We start from the raw sequence: 13,446 nt of genomic DNA, 5'->3' as shown, positions 1-13,446 counted from the left end.
TGACGCTGCACGGTCGCCCACTCCTATTGGCTGATCTGGCTTCTCGGCCGTCACAGCCAATCAGAGGAGGTTTTGCTACTGCGGCTTTATTTGACTGGGACGACTTGCAGCCAGGACTCGTTGAGCTCAGAGGGAAGCTGCGAGTTACTTACTGTTTATCTGCATTTACAGTTCATATTACTGGTTATTATGAATATCTCGGACAAATGTAGCTACTAAAGCACGTTTCGACAAGGAAACGAGTACGGTAAGAACAGTTATTTATATAGTTATCCGCTTTTTTCCCCGCATGTTTCCCAGCGTCGCGCATCTTGAGTTTTGATGAGCCGTGCATCTTTTTAACAGAGCGACACACTGCGGCTCCTGTCCGGGCTGAAGTTACCTGCACTGCCCTGACAAGAAGGTTACTCTTCAGGTTAAATTTAAAATCCACTAATCTGCTTTTATGTCGACCCAATGTGATTCTACAGCCGAGTCAGCATCCATCGTTAACCTAAAGTAGAGATCACCGCCTCCCTGAGCATCAGTCTGTGATGCCACCAGGTGACATCTTGACAGTTGGATCAAAAATGGACGCCAGGAGAATATTTGTCATCCAAAATGAGTTTTATTTGAAGTTAGCGCCTTTTACTATGGTTGTTTGTTGTCCTTGTAGTTCTTCCAGTTTCATTATTAGTCACAACTAAACTCCTGACCAGTACAGCCTCAGGGGAGAGCTGTTAAATTCACACATTTAGCTGTACATGATCAAAAATGTAGATGTTTGGTGTAAATTATTGGCATTTAAAGATATTTCAGTATAGAGTAGGCAACTTTAACTTATAGGTGCAATATGTAAGAATTCAAAAATTAACTATTAACTAAAATTAAGATGATCAGACAGGTCTTGAGGTGCCATAACTGTGTCAGCAGATAGAAAATGTGTTGTTGTTGTTTTTATTGCCATAATGCAATTATATTCTTTATAATCCAATAGTATTATGTTAAATCATAATAATAATATTTGAGCCTGTGTACAGCTCTGAAATGGACCGTTGTGGTCTGATTTCATGGTCTTGGTGAGGACTCTAACAGCAGCTTTCTAAATCAGCTGCAGCTGCAATGTCACCATTAGTCAAGTCTACAGAAGATAAAAGCAAGTTCTTCTAAGTTGTTTTCTTGCAATAGTTTATAGGTGATGGATGTGGGTGTAGTCCAGAACTACTCTCAGATTTGTGGCTTGATTTGTGGTCTTCATGAATGCAAGTACTGACTTTCAATTCCTCTCTTGTGTGCTTTCTTTTGTTTCAGGTGTAAAGTATGTGACTTGGTAGCATCCATTCCTTGTTGACCTCTTTTAAAGTCAGTCAGCAGAAAGAGGAGCTTAGCAGTCATCAACTGGCAAAAAGAAAAAGTCCTTCCAATGTCTGTAGTAGAGGATGTCCTGGATGTGCTGCGCATCGTCCTGGAGTACTTTGGAGTGTCTCCAGATATGGTGAGCACAGACACACACACACACACTTCTGTTATTATCATATTACTGATTCCCAAACTAGCATCCAGGGATATCAATGGGCTTACTAAGGCATTTCTTAACCAAGGTCTTATTTGTGTGTGTGTGTCATCTTGCCTGCAGCTGGTTCCAGTGTGGGACAGTCAGCTGTGCGGTCAGTATCGCAGCATTGTGCGGATGATTGGGACAAACCTCCCGCTGGCACCTCAACCACGTGTCCACTTTCAGGTACCCATTCCACCCACCCACACCAAACATATTCACATGCTCGATAGTTATGCAACTTCCTTGTTTTCCTTTCCATTCTTATATTCCTTTTCTGCAGAATGATACACACGTTGATGAATTTGAATTTTTATTTATTTTTTATTTTTTCTATCATTTTTTTTTTTGTCACCTAGTCAGCCTCCCAGTGTGTAATTGTTCCTTGTCAATGTTTTGTCCTAAGGTCCCTCTGCTTAAGCCCCATGGTTATGTCGACATCCCCGCGGACACACCAGCCATTCCCTCATTCGCTGACGTACTCTGGGTGCTTGAGGACGAGGGGGACAGCTTTGCCAAGACCAGGTAAGAACGGACACAGTACAAAGGAGATAATATTGCCTAGTGCAAGTTAACAGTGAAGAATAACTAGAGAATGAAACCACATCGGCTGTTTATCAGACAAAATATTTTTTCCTAACATGAGCAAAATAGTGGTTTGTATATTTAATGAAATGTGATGAGTCAAAGAGCGCATGTATCCGAGTCCATTGTAGCATTTGAACAAAGAGAGGCAGAAGCTCAGGGTGTCACTGCTGCTGCTGCTGCACAGAGGAACAACAAGACAATAGACAACTCAGTAAGTGTTTCAGTCAGGTAATGTTTGTGTTCACTGTTCATGGATAGCGAGGTACTATTATAAGCTTTTCTTTGATTACTTTAATCAAAGTAGTTAGTGTAGCTGCTAAATGCCACTTTTGAGCTGCACAACATGTGAGTCATCGTTCATTTTTTTTGCACTAGTTCATGAAGCTTCCTTTCTGAAGCAAGCAGAAAAGCTTGCTTTCTGTAGACAGGTGTATTAATTAGTTCATGCTGCCGGGTAAACATAGCCGCTCTCTTTCTGGTCGGTATATAAACACTGGTGTATTTAAACGGGTGACGGACTTGTGGAAAGCCTGTCTGAGCAGGATAACACTGATCTCTGTAAAGAAAAGCATTGATTGGACTTTTTGTATGTTTTGTATGTACATATATAGAGCATGTCTGGTCTTCTTTTAAAGTGTTCAAACTAAATAGAAAGCTGATATTTCATCTCCATAGGAACCATTTGCCTCCAAAGAAGCAAAGTACTGTAAATCGGGACATGGTGAGATACCCCGGACCGGTCCTGAATCAAGCCCAGAGAGGAGGCAGATCTGTACGGCAGGCTACTAATCCAGACGCCCTGAAGAAGATCACACTATTGGAAAACGAGCTGCTCAAACTGCGAGCTCAGATAGCCATGATTGTTACTGCTGCTCCGGCTCCAGGTTCAGATCCTTTGTGACTAAACCTTTTCACTAAAGACGCAAATGTATTCAGCATGTTATGCTGTGATTTATATTTTAAAGTTAAGCAAATGTAACAACATTTTCATACTCACTTACATTTTATTAGGTCTGATCGAGTCCCAGAATGCACCAGGCACGCCTCTGATGTCTCCTTCCGCTCTTCCAGTTCTTACCTCCACACCACGCTGTGGTGCTCCTCCACCACCTCCACCTCCACCTCCTCCTCCCTGTCTAAACTCCTCCACTGAGAAAGTCTCTGTATTAGACCTGATCCGTCAGCGCAGGAAGAACGAGAAAGGCCTCGACAAGGGGCAGCTCAAGCCTCAAGAGTCGGGCTTGGAAGTTAAAGGGATGCCTTCTATGCTGGATGTTCTTAAGGACTTAAATCAAGTTAAATTACGTTCAGTGGAGAGGTACGATTGATAGAATATGGGTGCACCTGAATTTTTGATTGAGTTATACGAATATTATTGCCCTAAAAATATGATGGTTTATGTGCTAATTTATTGCCTGTTAGTTAAATTTCTGTCCTTTGACAACGCATTTCCCATCCTTTCTTTCTAGATCCCCAGGAGGCACGCCAGTCAGAAGGAGACGCAGTAAGGGAGGTGCAGCATCTCTCAGTGACCCAGCTGCTCTTATTGCTGAAGCACTAAAGAGAAAGTTTGCCCAGCATCGCCATAACAATTCCTCTGACAAAGAGAACTCACTGGAACTGTCACCTTTCGGCAGTCCTGAAACACCCAAGGTTTGTTTTCCCAGAGATGCACCCCATACTCACACACCTGTTTCCGTGGTGTATCAGAAAAATTGCAAAGGGGTTTTGTAAATCAACATCATACACACTTATGAAAGAACATGATCACTAGTGTGGTGTAGTCCCTTTAAAGGGGCAGTAAGAGAGTCTCACTGCTCCACAGATCAAAATTCCTATAGACCCTTTTCGCATCAGACACTTGAACTTAGGGTTAGGGTAGTAGCAAAACCACAGGTGTATCTAATAACATTATTGAAGGCTGCAATACAATTAGTACCTGTGAACAATGAACTGCAAAAATTGATAATTTCAAAGGAACAGTTCACCCTAAAGATGAAAATTCAGCCATTATCTACTCACCCCAACGTTAATAGAAAGTCCAGTGAGGTTTCGTAGTCCGCAAAACATTTCTGGAGACTCATAGCAAAACAGCGTTGCAGCATTTTCATAAATAACAGAAGAAGAGGGGAACTTGTTTTGAAAACTGAAAAAAACAACAGAAAAAAAAAAGTCTATATACAGTCTGTCAAAGTCTCCAGAAGCCCAGAGATCAAAAATTGAGTTGTAAAGGCCTCATTTAGACCCTTTTTTTGAACTGAAATCTTCACTGTAGCTGCCTAAAGTACGTAGCCCGGTTGTGTAAATAACGTCTTTTCCAAGCAATTTGGGATCTCTGGGCTTCTGGAGACTTGGATTACACTGGACAAGCTGTATGGAGACCTTTTTGTTTGTTTGTTCATTTTACTTTCTAAAACAAGTCCCCTGCCACTTCAGTTTTTTTGGAAGAATTCTTCAACTTCGTTTTGCTGAGAGGCTCCAGATTTGTTTTGGGAACTAAAAAAAACTTCATCTAAATTTCCATCAGCGGGGGGATGAGTAGATAATGACTGAATTTTAATTTTTGGGTGAACTTAATCTTTTTTTTTATTTTTTATTTTTTAAAGGTAAAGTCTTCCTGTTGCCCTCTGACATGCTTTTTCCTTTAAGCATTTTCCATGTTACCATACACTATTTCTTACATCTTAATACAAACCTGACAGTTACCATTCATTTAAATGATTTTTCATCATAAGGCAGCTTAACGATGTATAACCAGGCCAGATAATTGTCTTTGTTGCAAAGAGTGTTTTTAATTTTGTCCTTGTATCTTAATGCAAAATCTGAGTTTGTAAGATTTAAACTGTGTTCAGGTCGATTAATCGGATTCTTCTGTTCCAGGTTCCTCTTCATATCAGACGCAGTCAGGGTCGCCTCCACCTCTGATCCAGTTGGATAGTAACTTGTCACCCCAAAATGTCAAAAGTCGGACGTCCCTTTTACAGTCCCAATTGCAGCTCTCCCAGATGTGCCTCACAAACTGTTAACTATTGCAGCTACTGACTTGCAGTTCATTTTTACTTTTGTCTGTCCTTTTGTTTGTGGGAGAGTGTTTGTCTCACAATGAGTGTCTATGTTGGGAGGCTTGAATGTAGGTTTTTGTCAGAGTTATTGCTGTGAACAGGGCTTTTGCTAAAGTTACATTGTTTTTGTACAGTGGAGTCTTATGTTTCCAGTGTTATTGATACAGTAGTGAAATCTTTTTAAAGGACATAATGTGTATAAACAGGTAGGCACTGTAGCTTCTAGCTACAACTTAATGCCTCTAAAGTCACTTTATGAGGCCTTAATTCTTACCTCAACCAAGTTAATAATGAATTATGGATATTGAGATTCACACTGCTCTATTCTATGCAACTGCTGTTTCAAATTATTTTGTTTTTATTAAAGTGCACTGATCAACTTTTTTTTGTTCTTGTTTGCATGTTATGTAATATTTCAGTATACATCTAAATCCAGTTTTAGTAAATGAGGAAGTCTTGTCAGATATTAAGTGGTGCAGGCTCTCTTGACGTGAAATATTATAAATGTATTCTTCGAGCATACAGGCAATCAAACACGTAGGCATATATTGATTCCAGGTCTTCATTAGGATCTCGTTAGGTCAACACATATCCCATAGAGGGCACTAAAACAATAAGATTGCGTTTCTTCCTCCCTCCATTTTAACTAGTTTTAGTTGATATTTGTAACTTTGACAGCAGCCAGTACCCCACCACCACCATGTTGTCTATGAAATGTATACATGTCCCTTGTCCTCACATGTCCTGAAACCAGTGGTCAGGATATGATCCTCTGAAAACAAACGGATTGAAATACAGTCAGTAGTAACCAACAGGGAAAAAATGAGATGCTGAGCATGTCAAAACATATCTTTAATGAGTTGTGCTATACAATCCATATTCCAAAGAAGTTTGAATGCTGTGTAAAATACAAAGACTGCTGTATCCCAGGAGGTAGACTGGGTCGTCCAGTAGTCAGAAGCTTGCTGGTTTGATTCCCTGGCTCCCCCGGAGTGTCCTTGAGCAAGATACAGAAGTGGAAAAGTAATATAGAAATGCAAGTCAGTTTACCAATACTTTACTTCATCAACTTAATACATTTTTGGGCTCGTTCTGAATCTGATGCCAGCGTTTCATACAAGTTGGAACAGGGTTAACACAAGACTGGGAAAGGTCATCAGGGTGACTGGTAACAGCTGATAGTATCATGATTGCCTCTCAATGTAAAATTAAGTCAATAGAGTTCAGTTCATAGTTTGAGGTAATATTGTTGCCATACTTGAACTTTATTTACTAGCTCCTTAGCTCACCAATTTGTCAGTTAATTAGTTTCTGATAACAAACACAAGCTTTGTGGTGATTGTGCAGCCTAAATTGTTATTTAAAAGTAATAATTTGAATTAGAATTAAGCTTATTCACTTCCTTGCTAAGAGTCAGTCTCCTGTCTGTATGTTAATTATGAAGCTGTAGCTAGGACACCGTTAACTTGGCTTATCATAAAGACTGCAAACAGGGGGAAACAGCTATCCTGGCTGTTTCTGAAGTAACAAAATCCACCTAATAGAATTTCTAAGGCTCATAAATTAACATGCTCTTCATGATTTATTTTTAATCCATACAGAAAACTGTGTGTAACAGCTGGTTCTGGTGTCAGGGGTGTGTAGATGCTGGACAATTTCTTGGCAGTAATTTCCCCTCTGATTCCCCAGCAACCTCACGGTGAAGACAAAATGTTAGCAGCCTGAGATAGAACTGAAATACCTTGTACTCCAGTTAGTCCATCTCCATCAGGTTCTCCTTGTCAGGTGGAGCCACATTGCTGCATGGAGAACATAGTATCTATTAGTAAAAACTAATACTAATACCACACTGAAAATACTTTTCTGCAAGTAAAAGTTCTGCATCCTACAGAGCCCCCCTAGGGCCACATGGTAGAAATAAAATGGATGGGGAAATCCATGGGAACGCATTTGTAAACCGTGCTCTTGGATTCACAATCTGTGTGCACAGTTTTTGCTCTCTTCTCATCAATCAGCTGGAGGCACCATTAACACAAGCAACCCAGCCCAGACAGTCCTATCTTTCTACAGGGAGTTTGCCTTTGATATTGATCAATAGTCAATAAAGATGATGACAACATCTCCGTTTGACTGTATACGAGCAAAGGCTGGGAGTTCACTTTCTGTGTTAAATCGATTTTAAAAAGATTTAGATCAAGTTGTTTTTACCTCATTTTGTCTGCTACTCTCCAACAAAAGCTACAGCAAAGTCAGTGTTTGTTGTATGAAAATGTTGTTGAAATGCAGTTAATACCCAAAAAGCCTTTGTGTGATTTGGGTTATGTCTAAAATGTGACTTGTTTTTTCATATCTGGTATAGACCATTTTGTTTCTATTACAAGCAGAATCATCTCTTTTACCTCTTTGATACTAATTATTATTATTAGCTTTAGCACTTCAGGGGCACCTCTACCTCTGATCCTTACATTATAAGACCATTTTCACAGGCGTAGTAGATCTAATGATGAGAGAACTGAACTTAGTACTTACACTATCATTAAGTAGTAGTATAGAGCTGTAAGGACATTAAAGTGATCAATGATCACTAAAGATGATGACAACAACTCCTTTGACTGTATATGAGCAAAATGCTCAAGATGTGCTGCGGTGCGTCTCTGTGCGCATAATCTGGTGCGCGGATCTCAGTCCTCTGATTGGACAGGACAGGACATACAGACTATCATTAAGCTGTGTACATAATGCATGTAGGGTCCTACAAAGCTTTTGCAACCACTATTCAGAAGACAATAAAACACAATTTCGGTGTTAAATAGATTTTAAAAAGACTTAAATTGAGTAATCTTTACCTAATTTTATATGAAGACTCCCACTCCATGGCAGTTTCATGATCTTGACAGTTTGGGGGTTGCGATGGTCTCACAGAACTGCATCAGAGAAAGGCAAAGTATAACATAAACAGGTAAGAAAACAGATATTAATTTAAAATGTTACTAAAGTAAAAATGTCCATGCAAAGTGTAGTGCACCTGACAATAAGACAATATTAACCTTTGAGGGTCTTGACCAGAAGGAGTCACCCCATTGGCACCCTGGCCATGTAAGGAGCAAAAACACATGGTGAAAGATACATAAAACAGATATGTTACATTATTTGAGAGCATATTTGGTTTTTGACTTTTAACTTTCTGGTAGCAAACTCACCTTTAATCCAAGAGTGCAGGTGATCTGAGCAACACACTCAATAAAACCCCGTAGTATAATAAAATAAAAACATTTTAATCATTAACCCTTAACCATTTCTGTGTAGTTATCTAAGTAACAGCCATGAGGTGGATGGGGAAACGACAGACGGACTACGAACTCTGCAGTGAATGATGCACTCTCACTAGCTGTTTGGAAAGACTCGTGTTCCTGCCCACAAATGTTTACTTGTGTCGACTCTCAACTCTGATCAGCGGTAAATCTCAATACAGTATTTGGCTACGAGTCTACTCACCTCCATTTGCCTATCACTTGTGTAGCCCGCCAAACTAAACCGCGGGATGGGATGTGAGGAAGTGGTGTCCTCACATCCCGTCACGCGGTTTAGTACATAACCAATAGGTAGCACATAACTTAGCTAAACTTTTGTCTCATTTGAGTTTTACTGTTTGCTAAATAAACCACCGTGTCTAAAATGTGACTTGGTTTTTCAAATCTGGTTTAGACAATTTTTATTTCTATTACAAGAAGAATCATTTCTTTAATGTTATGTTCAGTCCTTGCTGCAGCAGCCCCGGGTTTGAGTCTGCCCTGCAATCCTTTAGCTGTGTGTCATCCTCCCTCTCTCTCATCCCATTTCCTTTCATCTCTCTAAGCTGCCCTATCAATAAAGCCATGAAAAGGCCAAAAAGCACATTTAAAAAATGAAGTATTCTAGTATACTTACTTTAAACAAACGTAGAAATACTTCAACATGAAAATACTAATTTCCTTGATTTTTCCTTGGTTCGTTTTGGTCCTCATTCCACCATTTCCGTAAGAAAAAAAAACAGATATAGTCATTCATCCTCATACATTGAATGAGAAAGGTTAGTTTATGTTCTGATTCATATGAGAAGTCCTTCAAAAAAACAACTCCTCACATAGCACAGTGAGAAGTTTGCTCCAGCAGCAGCAGCTAAAAATGAGAAGTTATCAAGGCAGCCCTACCCTAACCGAACACCATGTCATTTTCATATTATTTGCATATGTTCTGTCCACCTGAGAGAGTGGGGGTGGATGAAGGGGATGGAAAATATGAAGCTACTAACTGTCATGTTATGCGGATATGTTTACCCACCTGCGCTGGTTGTTCCCCCTTTTGGAAATAAAAATAAGTTGAAATAAAATAAGTAACAGTGGTGGTGAAATGTCAGCTAAAAGATGTACAATCAGGCCGGATAAATGTCTTTCTTGGAAAGTCAGTTTTTAATGTTGTCCTTATATCTTATTGCAAAATTTGAGCTTGCAAGTTTCCAGGATCCTCTCCATAGCAGACACAGTCAGGGGTACGGAAGCGTATTGCTGCCACGTGATACTGATCATGAAATAACGTGAAACTTATCATGAAATAACATGATACTGATCATAAAATAACGTGATACTGATCATGAAATAACGTGATCAGTATCACGTTATTTCATAATAAGTTTAACGGAAAGGAAAGGAGCAGGTGAGGGAGAAGGGAGGAGGGAAGGCAGACAGGGGAAAAACACAAAAACAACAAAAACTCTGACTGCCACAGTAGGACCGTGACACTCACAGTCTGAGTACTATATATTTATTTCTCATCAGTCTTCACACCACACCGAATATTTGTTTCAACTTTTTACCCGATCAGCTGGAGTCAATCAATGTGGGTAACACTATTTCTGATCCCCCTATTTAGCAATAATAATCATTATACAAACATTTAAATGGTTTCTAACACACTGTAATATAGTAGTAAAGACATTAAAGTGTTTGAAGAGTTTATAAATGTACAGAATTGATCAACGATTAGAATTTCTCTTGTAAAGACATATTTTTTTAGTTTTTTCTTTTCTACTGAATTGTAATTCATTATTAGTTTACACCAACACAGACTTATAGGTGTCCACAGGAGGAGTTACACTGCTTACGAGTGTTACATAACCGGACTTAAATTGAAGTGTTACCCGGTATTGATCGATGGATAAAAACTCTCTCCCTATTTTCTGATGTTAAAAATGAGTATTAAGAGCTCACATCTAGGGAGGAACGTCTCTAGGAATTCACCTTGCAAGTAGGCATTGCTTCAATTTAAGGCTGCAAAGAGGATGACTTTGTAGAAGATATACTTATAAACAGAAGTGTGTATTTGTGTAAAAAATAAAATAGGGACAACATGGTTTTTTCATTGAAATGTTTATGTGTTGGCTACAGATCTTTTCTTTTCTCTACATGAAATGTTTTCTTTCTCGTCAGTCGTCTCCTCAAAGGAGTGGTCGGATGAGGATTCTCTTGCTCCTGAAAAATAAACAGATTTAACGCGGTCAATAGAAACCAACTGTCAAAGGAAAGATACTGAGCCCTGCCCAGAATAACTAAATGACACTTAGACTAAATAATCTAAAGGCTCAGTCGTTCAAAAGCAAGGGTGCGGCGAGATTCATGTCACTACATGGTCTTGGGAAGACGTCATAGAACAATTATCAGTAACACAGTAAGTTTGCAAATGACTGCATTCTGTCATTATTCACGTTCTACACAGCGTTCCAACTTTTTTGTAATTGGGGTTGTATGTAACCTTTCATGTTGAGGAACAAAGCATTAGTAATGATAATGTTAATCATCAGTAGTTCATCATTAGTCAGCAACCAGAGATAGAATTGAAGTACCTTGCCATAATGAGGGTTTTCTTACTCCAGCTAGTCTATCTCCATCGGGATCTCCTTCTCCATGGCGGAGTTAGATGGTGCCACATTTCTGCATGGGGAACATCTGCATTTGGTAAGTCGTTCATAAACTAATGACCAGTGGTTCAAGAAGTTACCAAAGTAAAAGCGCTAACACCATACTGTGAAAATAATTTACTACAAGTTCTAATATACTGCCTACTACATACTCATATAGTATATACTGCATGCTGCCTACTGAATGAACGTTTAAGTATGTTCAGTCTTTCACACAGAATGACTGTACTGTACTGTACAGGTGAGCTGTCTGTGGAGAAAGCTTGTTGCTAGTTATGTAGCGGTCATAACCAACGTGCACTGAAAGACAACAACTGGGGGCACCTACAAGTTTGTACAAAACAATGACAAAATAAACATAAACAATAAATATGATACACTTGACAGAAATGTTGCTGAGTCGTTTGCTGCTTTGGGCAAAGAGGGGTCTGTAGGTCGACTGGCTAGCTAGCTACCCCTTGTGGGCTCTTGGGGAGCTATTAAACTCCAAAAACTTTGGAGCATATTTTCAATTCACCATCAGTGTTCGTAAACCTGCCCATATTTGAAATCTACACAGCTGATTCCTCGTGTAAAATATTCTCAGATGTGAAGTAAGTGATATAATAGATATGAAAAGCTGCAGTTGAAACACTACATTCTCAAGATGACATCATCGTTAGTATAAACAGTACGTTGGTATGCAACTTTGAACACACCCTAAGTATTTATTTTATTTAAAGTCCTGACTTCACACTCTGCATGCTGTTATTGACTGGAGGCTTCACACCCAACGCTCAAGGACACAGACTTTATGGGTTAAATTTCTGAGTCATTTTTACCTCATTGTGTCTGAAGGCTCCCACTCCATGGCAGTTTCTTGATCTTCCTCATTTGGGGACTGGAGGGGTCTAACAGGACAAATTATAACACCAACAAGTCACAAACAAGATATTGATTCAAAATGTTATTAAAGTGTTCATGCATTGCATGTGCTAAGTGTAGTGCACCAGTAAGACTATATTAACCTGTTAGGGCCTTTTCCAGAAGCAGTCCCCTCTTTGGCACCCTGACCATGTAAGAAACAAAAACACATGATGAGCGCTCCATAAAATGATACATTACATTATTTAAGACCATATCTGGTTCTGGAATTTAAACTAGCTGGTAGAAAACTTGCCTTGGAAGAAAGGGTAGGCCCAGATCCTTTGTTGGTCCTTGAATATACCAACTCAGCAGAAAGCTGCAAATCATAAAAGTACATTGTGAGAATAAAGTGTATCATATTTCCATAGTACTGTATTACACCATTCCAGTGTAACAAGAAAGACTGTAAATGAATGTGAAATTCTAACTGAACAAGCTAACCATGCTAAAGCTAACCAGACGGCAGCAGCTAACCATGCTAAAGACAACAGCGCGTCACGGCAATGGCTGAGTCATGCAAATCACCAAATCACATTTAAGTACAAACAGAAACTTCCCCAGCTGCTGACAACATTGAATCACAAACTTTACTGTTTTTATTTATACTCAACTACATGTTTGTTAATTTCTGGTTAAAAAAACAAACAAACAAAAAAACAGCAGAGCTGTCTTACTTTCAAGTAAAACGCCATGTTGTGTTTAGGAAGTGATATCGTGTACACATGTTGTATTCTAGCGCATGCGCTGCACATGAACCACATGCGTCATTACGTAGTACGTATCTAAAACTCACGTAGTCAGTATCTGGTACGTATCATGTATTCATATGAATACACAAAACTAAGCCAAGCCTACTACTCTGCGACATAATCTCCAGCATAATCATTGTTTGGTATATGAAAATGCTGTTGAAATGCAGTAATTGCCCCAAAACCCTTTGGCCCTGGTTTGAGTTATGTCTAAATTATGACTTGTTTTCTTTTTACCAATAGTTTATACTTATTATCTTTATCTTCATCACTTTTAAAGGAGAGTCACTAAGTTATCCATACAGCAAAGGCGAGTTAAACCCATCTACATATTACAAACAACATAAAATAAATAGACATAATAATTCATTAACTAATTTTTTACACTTGCTGAGATGGCAAACATATGAAAGTACATAACCCAGTCCACAAAAGCAACTTTTGTCAGTGGTAGAAGTATTCAGATCATGTACTTACTTAACAGCAAATGTAAAAATGCCTCAAAATAATTAGGTAGGTTATCCAAAATTGCTATTAATTCTTGTGGCTCGGCTTTGGTTTCCTTTTCAATTCCACAAAAACAGTCCTCAAAATAAAAAACCTTTTTTCCTTGACTTTTTCCTTGGCCCATGTTGGTCCGTCATCTCCAAGAGA

The 13,446-nt window shown here is 39.1% G+C and overlaps 1 protein-coding gene and 1 long non-coding RNA gene across 3 annotated transcripts; one reads left to right on the top strand and one right to left on the bottom strand.

Annotated features, from left to right (window-relative positions):
- The first annotated feature begins 120 nt into the window (after window positions 1–120).
- mtfr2 (mitochondrial fission regulator 2) lies at window positions 121–5,566 on the top strand. 2 transcript variants are annotated; one of them, XM_073493161.1, is made up of 9 exons: window positions 121–247; window positions 346–415; window positions 1,291–1,474; window positions 1,616–1,720; window positions 1,941–2,059; window positions 2,798–3,006; window positions 3,134–3,440; window positions 3,592–3,775; window positions 5,003–5,566. In XM_073493161.1, the coding sequence occupies exons 3-9, from the start codon at window positions 1,403–1,405 to the stop codon at window positions 5,045–5,047; spliced, it is 1,041 nt and encodes a 346-aa protein (XP_073349262.1). In that variant the 5' UTR covers window positions 121–247; window positions 346–415; window positions 1,291–1,402; the 3' UTR covers window positions 5,048–5,566. The 2 variants fall into 2 exon arrangements, with proteins under 2 accessions (XP_073349262.1, XP_073349261.1); XM_073493160.1 differs by lacking the exon at window positions 346–415.
- A 449-nt stretch (window positions 5,567–6,015) lies between these two features.
- On the bottom strand, window positions 6,016–8,278 carry LOC141018377 (uncharacterized). The gene is made up of 4 exons (XR_012180718.1): window positions 8,232–8,278; window positions 8,031–8,108; window positions 6,926–6,983; window positions 6,016–6,181 (listed from the first exon to the last, which is right to left on the bottom strand). It is a non-coding gene; the product is annotated as an uncharacterized lncRNA (long non-coding RNA).
- Window positions 8,279–13,446: the final 5,168 nt, after the last annotated feature.

Source organism: Pagrus major, chromosome 22 (assembly GCF_040436345.1).
Source record: "Pagrus major chromosome 22, Pma_NU_1.0".
NCBI classification, from domain to species: domain Eukaryota; kingdom Metazoa; phylum Chordata; class Actinopteri; order Spariformes; family Sparidae; genus Pagrus; species Pagrus major.
The sequence above is the reverse complement of the archived record's forward strand: the minus strand, read 5'-3'. Positions and strand labels throughout refer to the sequence as shown.